Source organism: Numida meleagris, chromosome 6 (assembly GCF_002078875.1).
Source record: "Numida meleagris isolate 19003 breed g44 Domestic line chromosome 6, NumMel1.0, whole genome shotgun sequence".
NCBI classification, from domain to species: domain Eukaryota; kingdom Metazoa; phylum Chordata; class Aves; order Galliformes; family Numididae; genus Numida; species Numida meleagris.
In genome coordinates this window covers 56,671,724-56,683,039 of record NC_034414.1, presented here as the reverse complement: position 1 = coordinate 56,683,039, position 11,316 = coordinate 56,671,724, and the positions used below count along the sequence as shown (strand labels likewise).

Genomic DNA, 11,316 nt, shown 5'->3' with positions numbered 1-11,316 from the left:
TAACCCCCGAGACCCAAAACATGAGGGGAAAAAATGGTTTTCTATTGCACTTCAGCCTCAGGGAGCTTGGTCCAGAAGACATGAATGTCCTCCACTCCCATCACCTAAACCCTTACAGTTGCTCTTCTGAGTAACTGCTCTCTTTGCACACCTAAGATGCAATGGAAAAACAAGAGCATTTCAATTACACGTTACCTTTAAACATTAACAAAAATCCTGTTTTAAATAAAGCCTTAAATATCTGATACGGATACATTACTTCCGAGGGCCAAGAACATTTGTGGTCCAACTGCAGAAAACAATCTGGATGTTACGAGTGCGTTATTCCTCTGGAAAAGAACAGGACATTGCAGACTTGTTGCCTTATTTGGGCTCTTTTTTAGCCTCTGCTATTTTAGAATTAGCTCTTAACCATCTCCAAGGTAACGAGGCATGGGGGTACGCAGGAAAAAAAGCAGTGATGTGGATACTACAAAACACGTCAACAAGACTGTAGGAACGTATTTGGTTCTTCCACCTTTGAAATCCATAGAAACAGATCTCTGTGGGGAGCTGGGGCAGCTTTACACAGCAGCAAGCAGAGCGGTGCCCAGTGGAAGCGGCTGCAGTCAGTAATCCACGCCCTGGGTAGCTGACTTCAGAGTAAAGAAAGCAAACAAACAAGAAAAACAAATCTCAAGACAGGATTTGTTTTTTAAAATCACTGATGGAAATCAAAAAGCTACAGAGAAGCCAACAACAAAAAAGCATGTGGGCTGGCCTCCTGCCATTCCTGTTCCTTATTGCTGCTTTTCTAACAGCTATTTCATGCCAGCTGCCAGGTTCTGTTTCAGTCTTCACTGCTTGATATTTCAAAATCTGCGTGCTAATCCTGACATCCAGTTCCATTTGTTACTGTATTTTATTAGTAAGTAAGAACTAAAATCGTGCATGTTAGCTATCAGGGCATCACAGTGGTTACCGATGAAAGCACGCTGCGCTATTCTCTATTCTGTGTTCCAGAATACAGCTATTGGATAATGAAATAGCACAGAGCTGTCATTCTGCTGCACTCGCAGTCTGATTGTGGGATCTCAGCGAGCAAGACCCTTTCCAAAGAAGCAGTGTGTTTTTCTGAGCCAAAACCACATCACGGGAACTGGTTCCTCAGACTTTGCTCTGCGCTCATTCAGCAGCAAACAAAAAGGCATCGCCCTGTGCGTATCTATCTCGTACTGAATGGTGTGAATGCCACCAGAAAGGAGAAGCCTGCCAGCGAGCTCAGTGCTTGGAGTGCATCATGCTTACAGCCAGCAGCAAAGCCAGTCTTGGAACACCGCTGCGTCCCCCAGAGGGGAACAAGGAGGGCAGAGAAGTTGCCTTTGGCAAAGGTGTTGCTAAGGACACATTACTGTCGCTTGTGGATGATCTGGTGAAGCACGAGGCAAGCAGAACCTAGGGATAAGCTGGCAGGCACCCCTGCCTACCTGAACTCATTAGTTACAGCAGCTGACTGCTGTTGACTGTAACTCTTGGCTTGATGCTCTAATAGGCAGCAGCCAGCACTCCAGGACAGACAGAATGATCCTAAGGCTCTAGGAGAGTGGCTGGCAATGAAAGAAAAGTTCTTCCCGAGTTGAGAGACGTAACACGTTCACAAATCCCTACCTGCTAAAACAAGCTCATCAGTTGAGTTATCTATCAGTCAGCAATGAATGAATGAGATTCCGTAGGAGGATGACGAGGAAGAAAACTGCAAACAAAACGTGGCTCTCATACAGCATCCTAAATTAGCTTTGGAAAAAGCATACATACAAGTGTATGGTTCCATTTATTTTACTTGAATTAAATTAAAAAAGCGTATTTCCCTATTACACTTTTTTTTTTTTTTGCCTCTGAATCAGTCCTAGCAGAAGAATAATCCCCCTGAAATTTAAATATAGCAGTCTGTGGGCCCTGAAAAAAAACTGTGTTAGTATTATTTCACTGCAGAGTGAAAAGGAGCTCAGAAGGAGACTCTGCTGTCAGTCACCACTCACTGACTCTTGTGTTACCCTCCATGCTTTCCAGTTTCCAAACAGCATCTAGAACAATCTTCAGAGTTGCTGGACATGCATCTTGACAGTAGAAAATCCACAATGTGTTCTTGCCCAGTGAACACTGGCGCTGCTTGTGAAGTCTGAACACAGTGCTCGTCTAACGAGGCTGGCTAAGCAGTCCTGCTTTAGCTGCCAGGGCTTCATTCTGCTGAATGTGATACTCCTGAAATCTCATGGAGATCCTCTGTGTCATTTTCAAATATTTCTGTAGGCAGTGTTCTGAGCAAGTTATCTAGAGGAAGAGGAAAACAGATGGCTTCAAAGAGTGATGGAAACACCTTCCCAAACAGAGCCCCACGTGCAATCCTATATAGGTATGTAAGATTAGACGACTACATCTCACGCTCTGGGTTTAGCTTGAAGTTCAGGACCTAACTGTTCACAGTCTCTCTGTGCAGTAGAAAGTGGGAAGCTCAGTTTTTGAGGAATGCTTGAAATGTCTTTTAATTTCATTCTCATAAAAAAAAAGTCCTCATGGAAAACATCTTAAGAGCCAGGAGATACTAACGTTTCATCCTTGGACTGCTCTTGTGAAATGGAAGTACACAAAGGATTTCATTTTGCAGTAAATACTAAACCTAAAGGAGGATTTTTGGTTGTTTCCCCCCCCCCTGCTCTTTTTCTGAATCCTGGTTTGCAAACACCAATTTTTGACAGCCAAATCTGCTCCGCCGTGCGTTAGCTCAGGTTAATCTTTTTTTGACCTTGTTCCTATTAGCTCTAGCAGTCATCTTGTACCAGCCTGGCTCACCTTCACAGAACGGGCTCTGAAGTGCTACCAGACAGCTGGCTGGACAGGGGCAGAAACACCGAGGCCTATCCCACAGCTGCTGTCATTTTTTTTATATTGAGGGCATTTTATTTTTGTTCTATTTACAGTTCTACCAGTCGGATATTCCGGTTCCAAACCTTTCAATCGCTGTAAAAGTCATCACACTTAGATACAAAAGACGACCGCTTTGCATGACTACCAGAAACCCAGAAATTGCTTTGATTCTCCTCAGTACAAAGGGATGTGGAAAGCAGAGGCTGGAAGAGAGGAAGACAAAGAACCTGCAACTCTACGCTCTCTCCATTCCACTTTCTCTCCCTGACCTGGCATCAGTTACAGTAAAACCTGTTAAGCAGGAGCTAAGTCCGACTAGGAAACAAATCCTGCTGAAGCACCCCAAGCCACATCTCCCAGGGGGCGTGGTATTTGTGATCTGGTGCCTGGGGAAGTCTAGACTTGCAGTGGAGGGTGCTGTTATGGAAAGAGGCCAGCAGCTGCTTTTACAAATGTCCAGTCTCCAAGGAGATCCGTGAAGGTGTTTGTCTTAATTATTTAAGAAACTACAGCTTTAAATGGGAAATCAGGATCAGAGCAGCCCAGTCATCCATCTAGAGCAGTATTCCCTATCCGTGGGGGCCACAGCCAGATGTTTGCAGGAAAAGCATCATGTACAGTTCAAGCAGTTAAAAATGAGCTGGTGAAGCAACAAGAACTTACTCAGAGCAATTCTGACCACCTGCAATCAAGAACATTTCCAACAAAGCAAATGCAGAGAACATCTTGGGAACGAGGAGTCTGCCTCAGGAAGCTAGGAGAGCTTGGTTTAGTGCAGCAAAACAAAAGCTGAAAGGAGAGATGATTTTTGCCTGCACTGAGGGGCAGGTGTTAAACTCTAAGGAGGCAGAAAATGCTCAAACACAATGGTTGGTTTGAATCTTTGTGTGTGGTTTAGTTGTGGGTTTTTGGTTTTTTTTTTTTGCCTGGTAGCAGGAGAGCTAGAGTTAAGTAAAATTATTAGACTTTTAACCAACATAATTATAAGATTCTGAACGGCCACCCAAGAAGCGACGAAAGGCAAAGAACACGTAACTCATCCAGAGCCATTTCTTTTTGTAAATGAGTACATGATGGAGCTCCCTGCAATGCAGGCAACTGGATTAAACAGCCAGAGCTCTGGGGAGCTACATTTCACTAGCACACCTCCCTTCTCTCTTGAAAGCTGCATGCCAGAACACTTTCACTCCTCCAAAGGCCACTAACTAGCTTCTCAGCCAGCTGAAAGATCCACGCTTTCTAAATTGCTTCTGAGATTTGAGTATTAAACAGAAATTCTACCAAAGGGGAATTAAAAGCATAGGAAACGTTTACATACCTCTTCTGGTTTAACTTCTCTGGTAGTGAAATCCCTTATACAATCCATGAAGCAGTTTTCTGTAATTTTATTATACGTTCCCAGGAACTCCTTGAACTGCAGTAAAAATTGAAAACACGGTGAGCATTACAAAAAAGCCACGAGCAGTTTGGTGACGCTGACATTCAAAGGACAGCTCACCAGGAAAACTTACTGCCCATCAACAGCTTCAGCACAAAATGCTGTTAGTGCTCAAAGAAGTCCAGCACTGTATGGAATACGTGTAAGTGCTGCTTGCTACAGAATCTCATCCCAGAGGACAACGTAGAGAGCCTTCCCTCCCACTCCATGCCCTGCACCTTTTCCTCTATGTGACAAAGTAACATAAAACCTTCCAATGCACCTCTTATGAACACAGCACTTACCTGCTTGATCTGGTCAGTTTCTGATATTTGCCCAGCCATATTCTGTCTGTGATTCCGACACCTGTTCTGAAGATAAAAGTTGAGTTCTACACAAAAAGCATCCATACAGACCACAACGTTTTTGAAGAGAACAAAGTTTTACATGTTCCCTAAGTGCACTTAAAAGCAACGTTGCCAGCAAACTTTCAAGCCATCCACTTCGAGGAAAGTTATCTGACATGCATTCAGCTAAACAATATCCAAGACAGTTCCAGACACTAAGTTCTTTCCAGGTCTAGCTGCTAACTGCTGCCCTTTAAACACTTTGTAAGCATTTGGAACAGTTAAAATGACAAGATGGGAGGGTGGGGAAAGGTGTGGAATTGTTATAATGGCTTTCAAATACATAAAGTAAAACTGGAGTGGGGGAGAAGCAAGCAATATCATTATCTAGCCCTCTAATTCAGTGACTTTAGATGTCATTTGGGAAAAAAAATTATAAAACAGTACCAACTCTGAATGAACCAGCAAGGATCAGAGAAACGGATGAATGGCTTCTATGCAGCTGCAGTCTCACTAAACACTTAAACCAGAGCAAATGTTCTGGTCACTGAATACAGCAAATCAAACGCAAGAAATCGTAATGGAATGAGGGCAGCCTTAAAGAAAGAAAAACAGACAACTGAAAAGGGAAGAATGAGCAGCCAGGGATCCAAGAATTTAAGCAAGCATCCTTAAGGATGGCTCGCATTCCTCATCCAACACCATAAACATGTTAAGGCTTGAAAGTAAACCTCTAGGCAGCCTTCAAGAACAGTGAAAGCATGTCTTCCTTCCCCATACCCGACATGTTAGCCAAGGCCTATCACCGATGGTAATGTAAGTTAATGGTACACCTTGAAGAGAAGATGATCCTTCAGTTATTCACAGTAACTAGCAGAAGAAAAATGAGTGCCAAAGTAAAATCACGTGGTGAAAAAAGCTCGTTCAGCCCCTAGCAAGAGCAACTCCCATGTATTCTTACATTATGCTTGGTCAAATTTTGACTTAGACACCCATGTTTTAGAAAGCTTCAACTATTCCAGTCTCTCAGCAGGAGCAGGGGGGAAGGGAGAGGGTAAGGAAGCCTTCTGAACGGGAACAAAGAGACAGGGTCATTTCTAAAAGAGAAAGAAATGAAGCGACTGAAATAGCACTGTGGAGCTCCTGCAAGTAAGCAGCCTCCCTCCTCCCTCAGGAGGGGAATAATGGGAATATCTGCCTCTTCCAGTTACACTTATCGCTACGTAGCAAGTATGCAGCCATAGAATTCAGGGATTGCAGATAAGGAGCACGTGTGGTTCTCGGATTTAAGATATCCATCCCTGGGCCCAAGAATTCCTCCCGAGTCGACCGATTACACAGGTTCTCTTTTAGAAATATGGTTCCTGAGAAGAAGCAAAGCATTGCTGAGGCTGACAGAACCGCGCTTGTTTTAAGAGACGCAGACGCAACTGTCATCTGGGAGAACAACTGCTGAAAACGGATGGCAGCTCTACCCTCCCATTCCTCCGTCTGTTACAAGAGAAAAAAAACAACAGTGAGAATGCTGTCAATCCACTTTAAGTTGATTATTAAACCGGCAGCTCAAGCCCACAGAGAACAGAAGAGACTTTTGTCCTCTCCCAAGCGCAGGAAGTTAAAAGCTTCAAGCCCTCCCGGTGCCTTTTCCTCACACTCGGTATTGCTTCACTGGGTTTTTGCTGGTAACAAACCTGAAATTTTGCTCTTCTGTCACTCGCCTGGCAAGCTGAAAATTACACTCACTGAGCTGCAGCTCCACAAAGCGCTTGGGAAACAGCTCTGACTTACAGCAACCATCTTCTTGGACACACTTGAAGCACCAGTCCCCATCTGGGGACGCACATCTGGGTTATTCTTAAAGGACGTTATTAAGTGCACCATTTCAAGATCACCTGTTCTTTGTCCTCCCTGCGAAACAAGCGATGGAAGAGCCCATCAGGGAACCTGGATGGACACAACACATGGCTTCCTGCACAGCAGCTCCAGCTTTACGCCCACAACGCCTGTGTTATTGTAAAATTAACAATTAAGGATAACTTGAGGGTTGCTGTTTTTTCCTCCCCTCTCACATTTAGGTGTAAGGGTCTTGCTGTCCTCTTCCCAAAGATGATCAAGGCCTTATTTAGCCCATTCAAGCCTGTTCACTGTCAAAGACACACCCCAGCTCTCAGCCCTGTTGCAGAATCTGAAAGATGCTTCTCATTATTTCCTCCTGTTACTGCCACTCTCAGTGCCACAGAAACTGGAAACCACAAGGTAGTCGCAGCCTTTCTTTAGACAGATAAAGTGACTTCATGTTGTACATACGGAAACACGACTTCCTCAGCTGTACGGACAGAGGGCTGAAGAATCATAGAATGGCTTGGGTTGGAAGGGATCTCAAAGACAATCTCATTCCAGCACGCTCACCACGGGCAGGGTTACCAGCCACTACACGGGCACCAGCTCGGGCTGCACAAGGCCCCATCCACGGCCTCAGGCACCTCCAGGGATGGGGCACCCACAGCTCTGGGCAGCAGTGCCAGGGCCTCACCGCCCTCTGATAAATTTCCCTGACATCTAATCTGAATCTCTCCTCTTTTAGTTTAAAACCACTCCCCCTGGTTCTGTTGCTATCAGACCACGTCAAAAAGTTGGTTTCCCTCCTGCTCATAAGCTCTCTTTAAGTACTGTAAGGCCTCAATGAGGTCTCCTCACAGCTTTCTCTTCTCCAGGCTGAACAAGCCCAGCTCCCTCAGCCTGTCTCCATAGGAGAGGTGCTCCAGCCCTCCATGCATCCTAACTTCTAAGTGCTAATAACCACAAGTTGCGTTCCAATACTTATTACAGTACACCTCAAAAGCCTTCCTCCATTCACCAGACGGGAGCTCCTACAGGGGAAACACTGCGAGGAAGCGCGTTTTTATTTCACTGATGTAATCAACGTTCACGCCCGTTACCTAATTTCGAGTCAACAGCATCCTTTCCCACGGAAACTCGGCAAGCTCCGTTTCGCTCTTTCTGCCCAGCCTCCTTGCTCGGGGGAGGGCAGCGCTAGGGACGCTCTCACTCATTCCCTCGTGCTCCCCAGCGGCGGCGCAGCACTGCCCCCTGGCGGCGGCGTTGGGCAGCGCAGGAGGCAGCGAAGCGCCCCGGGAACGCGCCCTTAACGGAGCCTCACAGAACTGCCCGCACGGGAGGGCCATCCCAAGAGGCATCAAGCGCTTCTCCACGCCCGGCCTCCTGTTTCAGTCACGCTAGGCCCGCCTGATGCCTGCGTCCCCGCGCGGCCCGCACTCCCGCTGTGGTAAAACTCCTCGCTCTTCTCCCACATCTCTCAGCTCTCCCCTTCAAGGGCACCTTGGGCTCTCTGCCCGCGCAGCCCGAGGACGCGGCCCTTCCCCGCCGCTGAGGAACGCGGCCCCCTCAGAGCTCCCGCCGCTTCCCGCCGCCCGCGCACGCACTCACCGCACCGCCACGAGCCCGGGCCGCGCGGGGGGGAAGGGGAGAGTCGGCTAGCGGCCCGCCGATTCGCCGCAAAGCCTCGCCCGCAGCGCGGGGCGAATCAGCGAACGCGGGCTCGCCAATAGCTTTACCTCGCGAGCCGCGGGGCGGCGCGACCGGAAGTGCGTCAGAGGGGCGCGCCTGGCGGGGAACGGGAGCTGTTGCCATGGCGGCAACCACAGCCAGCCCGGCCTCAGCCGGCCCTTAGGGTTTGCGTTTACAACACCGCCGATAACCTCTCTCCGCTATAAGGTCTTCATGGAAGAAGGGAGCAGCTCCAGCACCAGCCAGGACTCGCTGGCCAGCCTGACGGCCGGCGATGTGCTCGTTCGCTCCACCAGCGTCCACGGGGTGAAAGCCGCTGCGGGGGGCGGCTGCAGGAATAACGTTGCCGTTTGTGTAACGAAGCTCCGCGAGGCGGTTCCTCCCCGCCAGACTGCAGCTGCGGCCTTGGGTCCAGGGGAAACACCGTGCGGGCCTCTGGCCTTGTCATCAAGCAGTGCTTTGTGCGTTGGGGTCACCGATGTCACGGCCCGCAGCGCCGCTCCAGGTATTATCTGTTACCTGTTATTTATTTCTTGTCTACCGTGCACATTCAGGTTAGGTTTAAGGTAGGGTCGCTGGGTACTGTTTTCAGTTACAGAGCGTTGTAATTTTGGAAGTCCTGTCTGTGCTCTAATGCTATCTACACCAGCATTTTTACAGCACTTTTCTAACGGTTGTGTTTGTTTTCTCAAACTTGTGTAGTTACAGCCGCTGGCCGGGGCAGAGCTCCACTAGCAGGCTCCCACTCCTTGCTCTACATTCCTAGTGCTTAAAAATCGTAGAATCACAGAACATCCTGAGCTGGAAGGAATCCACAAGGATCATCGAGTCTGACTCTCAGCTCTACACAGCACCACCCAAACCCAACCCAATGTCTGAGAGCAGTGTCCCAATGCTCCCTGAGCTCCAGCAGCTCGGGGCCATGCCCACTGCCCTCTGGGGCAGAGCCTTTCCCTAACCACTCCCCCCTGACCCTCCCCTGATGCAGCTCCACGCCTTTCCCTCAAACCCTGTTGCCGTCACCAGAGAGAGAAGGTGTAGTTACCAAATCAGAAAAATCATAAACATCTGCATGAAAACTATCTGTGGTAGCATTAAGTAAACGATTTCAGATTTAAAAGCTTCAGGTAGGTGACAGCAGCCGTTTGTGTTATGAAAGTCGTTGTAATTAGAACTGTATCAGGCAGAGAAAAGACTGAGATTTGGGTTAATCAAGGGACAATGAAAAAACATTCAAGATCATTTTAACCACAGTAAAATTGGTTTTATTTTAGGAGTCCAGAGTACTGAGGGACAGCCAGAACATCTGCTTTTAGGGGAAGATACTGTGGAGGCCAAGTTTGTATCACAAATGGTAAGAAAGTCACTGTTGCTTCCCACAACCCTGAACTAAGAGATCAGCATTTTCCTCAAAAAGTTGCAGCTTCTATAGAAGCCCAGCAGATCTTGAGCTCCGCTTCTGCACAATAAGTACCTAGTTGTTGCTAATGTGATACTTGTGCTGAAATGTTTGGAGGGGATTTATTTACAGTACTGCTGCCTGTTTCATAGTTAATACCTGGGTACGTTTTTAAATTTTATTGCAACTCCTCCTTTGAAAAAGCTGTTACACGTTTCACAATATTCATTAGAAAAACCTAAAACTTCATGTTTTTTTTTCTTATTCACCTCATAGGTATTGAAATGGACATTGGTTTACATGAGACTATTTAATACTTGTGACTAAAAGGTTTATTTTCCTTTGATCTGTTTGTGTCTTCCACACAGTGGAGACCTGCCAATCATAGAATCATAGAATGGCCTGGGTTGAAAAGGACCTCAAAGATCATTGAGTTTCAACCCCCCTGCTGAGTACAGGCTTGGGGCGTTCCCCAACAGTCTCCAACCACTGGACCAGGCTGCTCAGAGCCATGTCCAGCCTGGCCTTGAATGCCTCCAGGGACAGGGCATCCACAACCTCCCTGGGCAACCTGCCTATAGGGCATCCATTCTCTGATGAGAATTATGTTTTTTAGTTTCTGTCCCTAGAATGTCATGTAAATTATTGAGTGCAAAGTCCTTATGGCTCTGTGGTAGTGGGAAGCTTTAACATATTTTGTTCAATGTGTTCAGTGACTATGTGTTACTGCACTAGGGAGTTGCTTACACTTGTGTATTCAGCAATTCTGTCTCCTTGTAAAATTTTGGCTACCGATACTGCAGGCTTTGATGTATGCTTTTCTGCTCTTCTTGTTTTTGAAGGATTATCCTAAAGAAGCTGCAGTTTATCCTAAAGAAGCAGATCATTCACTGCTACCAGGAGACAGCAGAAGACCTAAAGGTAAGATGAATTGGTGTACTGCTACAGCTCTTTTTTTCATAAGACTGATTAGAGGGAAAGCAAGCTTTACTTTTTTCATATATATTCTTCAATATAGAAATTTCTGAGTGCAAGTGTTCCAAATAAAAAATAAATATAATTGTAGTGTATATTTTTAAACATTGCCAATTTTACTTTTTGTCTTTTTGTCCTTACTTTGGGTTGTGTTGCCCTTGTGATGATCTGGGCGGGACTTCCACTAGCGCACCAGGAACTTCGAGATTCATTTTGCTAATTGAACTAATTCACATTTCTGAGTAAAGGTTTTCTATGTATCTGTTTATTTATTTATTTTGAGGACCTTGTTTGTGTGTGTTTTCCTGTTGTATATTTTTAACTTATAACAGTCTAGGAGATCACACTGTAGATGCTTTTTCCTGTAGCTGACTCTCCAGTCAGTTTCAGTCAGATTTGTGAGAAAAGCATTTTCTTTTAAGAGAAAATACACTTCTGAAGGTTTTTTTGGGTATCCTTGGCTGGATAGGGCAAGGAAACAGAAATCACTCCCTTCAGTTAAGGCAGGAAGCATTATTTTAGCTTCCTCTTCTATGACTCAGAGAGGCAGCAGCTGTCTGGGCTTATCAGCATCTGTGTTCTAGCTGGCTAAATAGCAGCAGTGGAACAATGAACCCACCACATCTTGGATCAGTTTCACAGAATTGTTACATAGTTGTTTTTTCAATTTCATTTATTTCAAGTTGAAATTTTCAGGGTTCTGTTGAATACATTGTCTGAGCTCAAGTTGCCATTTATATGACAAT

General features: G+C 46.2%; 2 protein-coding genes across 10 annotated transcripts in view; one reads left to right on the top strand and one right to left on the bottom strand.

Moving 5' to 3' along the window:
* Window positions 674-8,249, bottom strand: TIMM9 (translocase of inner mitochondrial membrane 9). Of its 6 annotated transcripts, XM_021403238.1 has the most exons (5): window positions 8,116-8,230; window positions 6,457-6,576; window positions 4,627-4,692; window positions 4,223-4,318; window positions 674-2,310 (listed from the first exon to the last, which is right to left on the bottom strand). In XM_021403238.1, the coding sequence occupies exons 2-5, from the start codon at window positions 6,547-6,549 to the stop codon at window positions 2,176-2,178; spliced, it is 390 nt and encodes a 129-aa protein (XP_021258913.1). In that variant the 5' UTR covers window positions 6,550-6,576; window positions 8,116-8,230; the 3' UTR covers window positions 674-2,175. The 6 variants fall into 6 exon arrangements, with proteins under 6 accessions (XP_021258913.1, XP_021258915.1, XP_021258916.1 ...); XM_021403240.1 differs by lacking the exon at window positions 6,457-6,576 and having other exon boundaries at window positions 4,627-4,687; window positions 8,116-8,249; XM_021403241.1 differs by lacking the exon at window positions 6,457-6,576 and having other exon boundaries at window positions 8,116-8,241.
* The window catches only part of KIAA0586 (KIAA0586 ortholog), a 63,118-nt gene continuing 59,619 nt past the window's right edge, over window positions 7,818-11,316 (top strand). For 2 of the 4 annotated variants that reach the window (XM_021403227.1, XM_021403225.1), the window contains exons 1-3: window positions 8,255-8,701; window positions 9,471-9,550; window positions 10,438-10,516. In XM_021403227.1, the coding sequence (XP_021258902.1) occupies window positions 8,410-8,701; window positions 9,471-9,550; window positions 10,438-10,516 (451 nt within the window). In that variant the 5' untranslated portion in view covers window positions 8,255-8,409. Of the gene's footprint in view, window positions 7,955-8,247; window positions 8,702-9,470; window positions 9,551-10,437; window positions 10,517-11,316 lie in introns of those variants that run through there. The other 2 variants (XM_021403226.1, XM_021403228.1) reach the window with 2 other exon arrangements.

Coding starts and splice junctions, on each gene's coding strand:
- TIMM9 (XM_021403238.1), bottom strand. CDS start 6,549: ATGGTGCACTTAATAACGTCCTTTAAGAATAACCCAGATGTGCGTCCC. Junction 4,693..6,456: donor TGTCCAAGAAGATGGTTGCT/GTAAGTCAGAGC, acceptor TTTTATCTTCAG/AACAGGTGTCGGAATCACAG. Junction 2,311..4,222: donor GAGAAGTTAAACCAGAAGAG/GTATGTAAACGT, acceptor CTCTTCCTCTAG/ATAACTTGCTCAGAACACTG.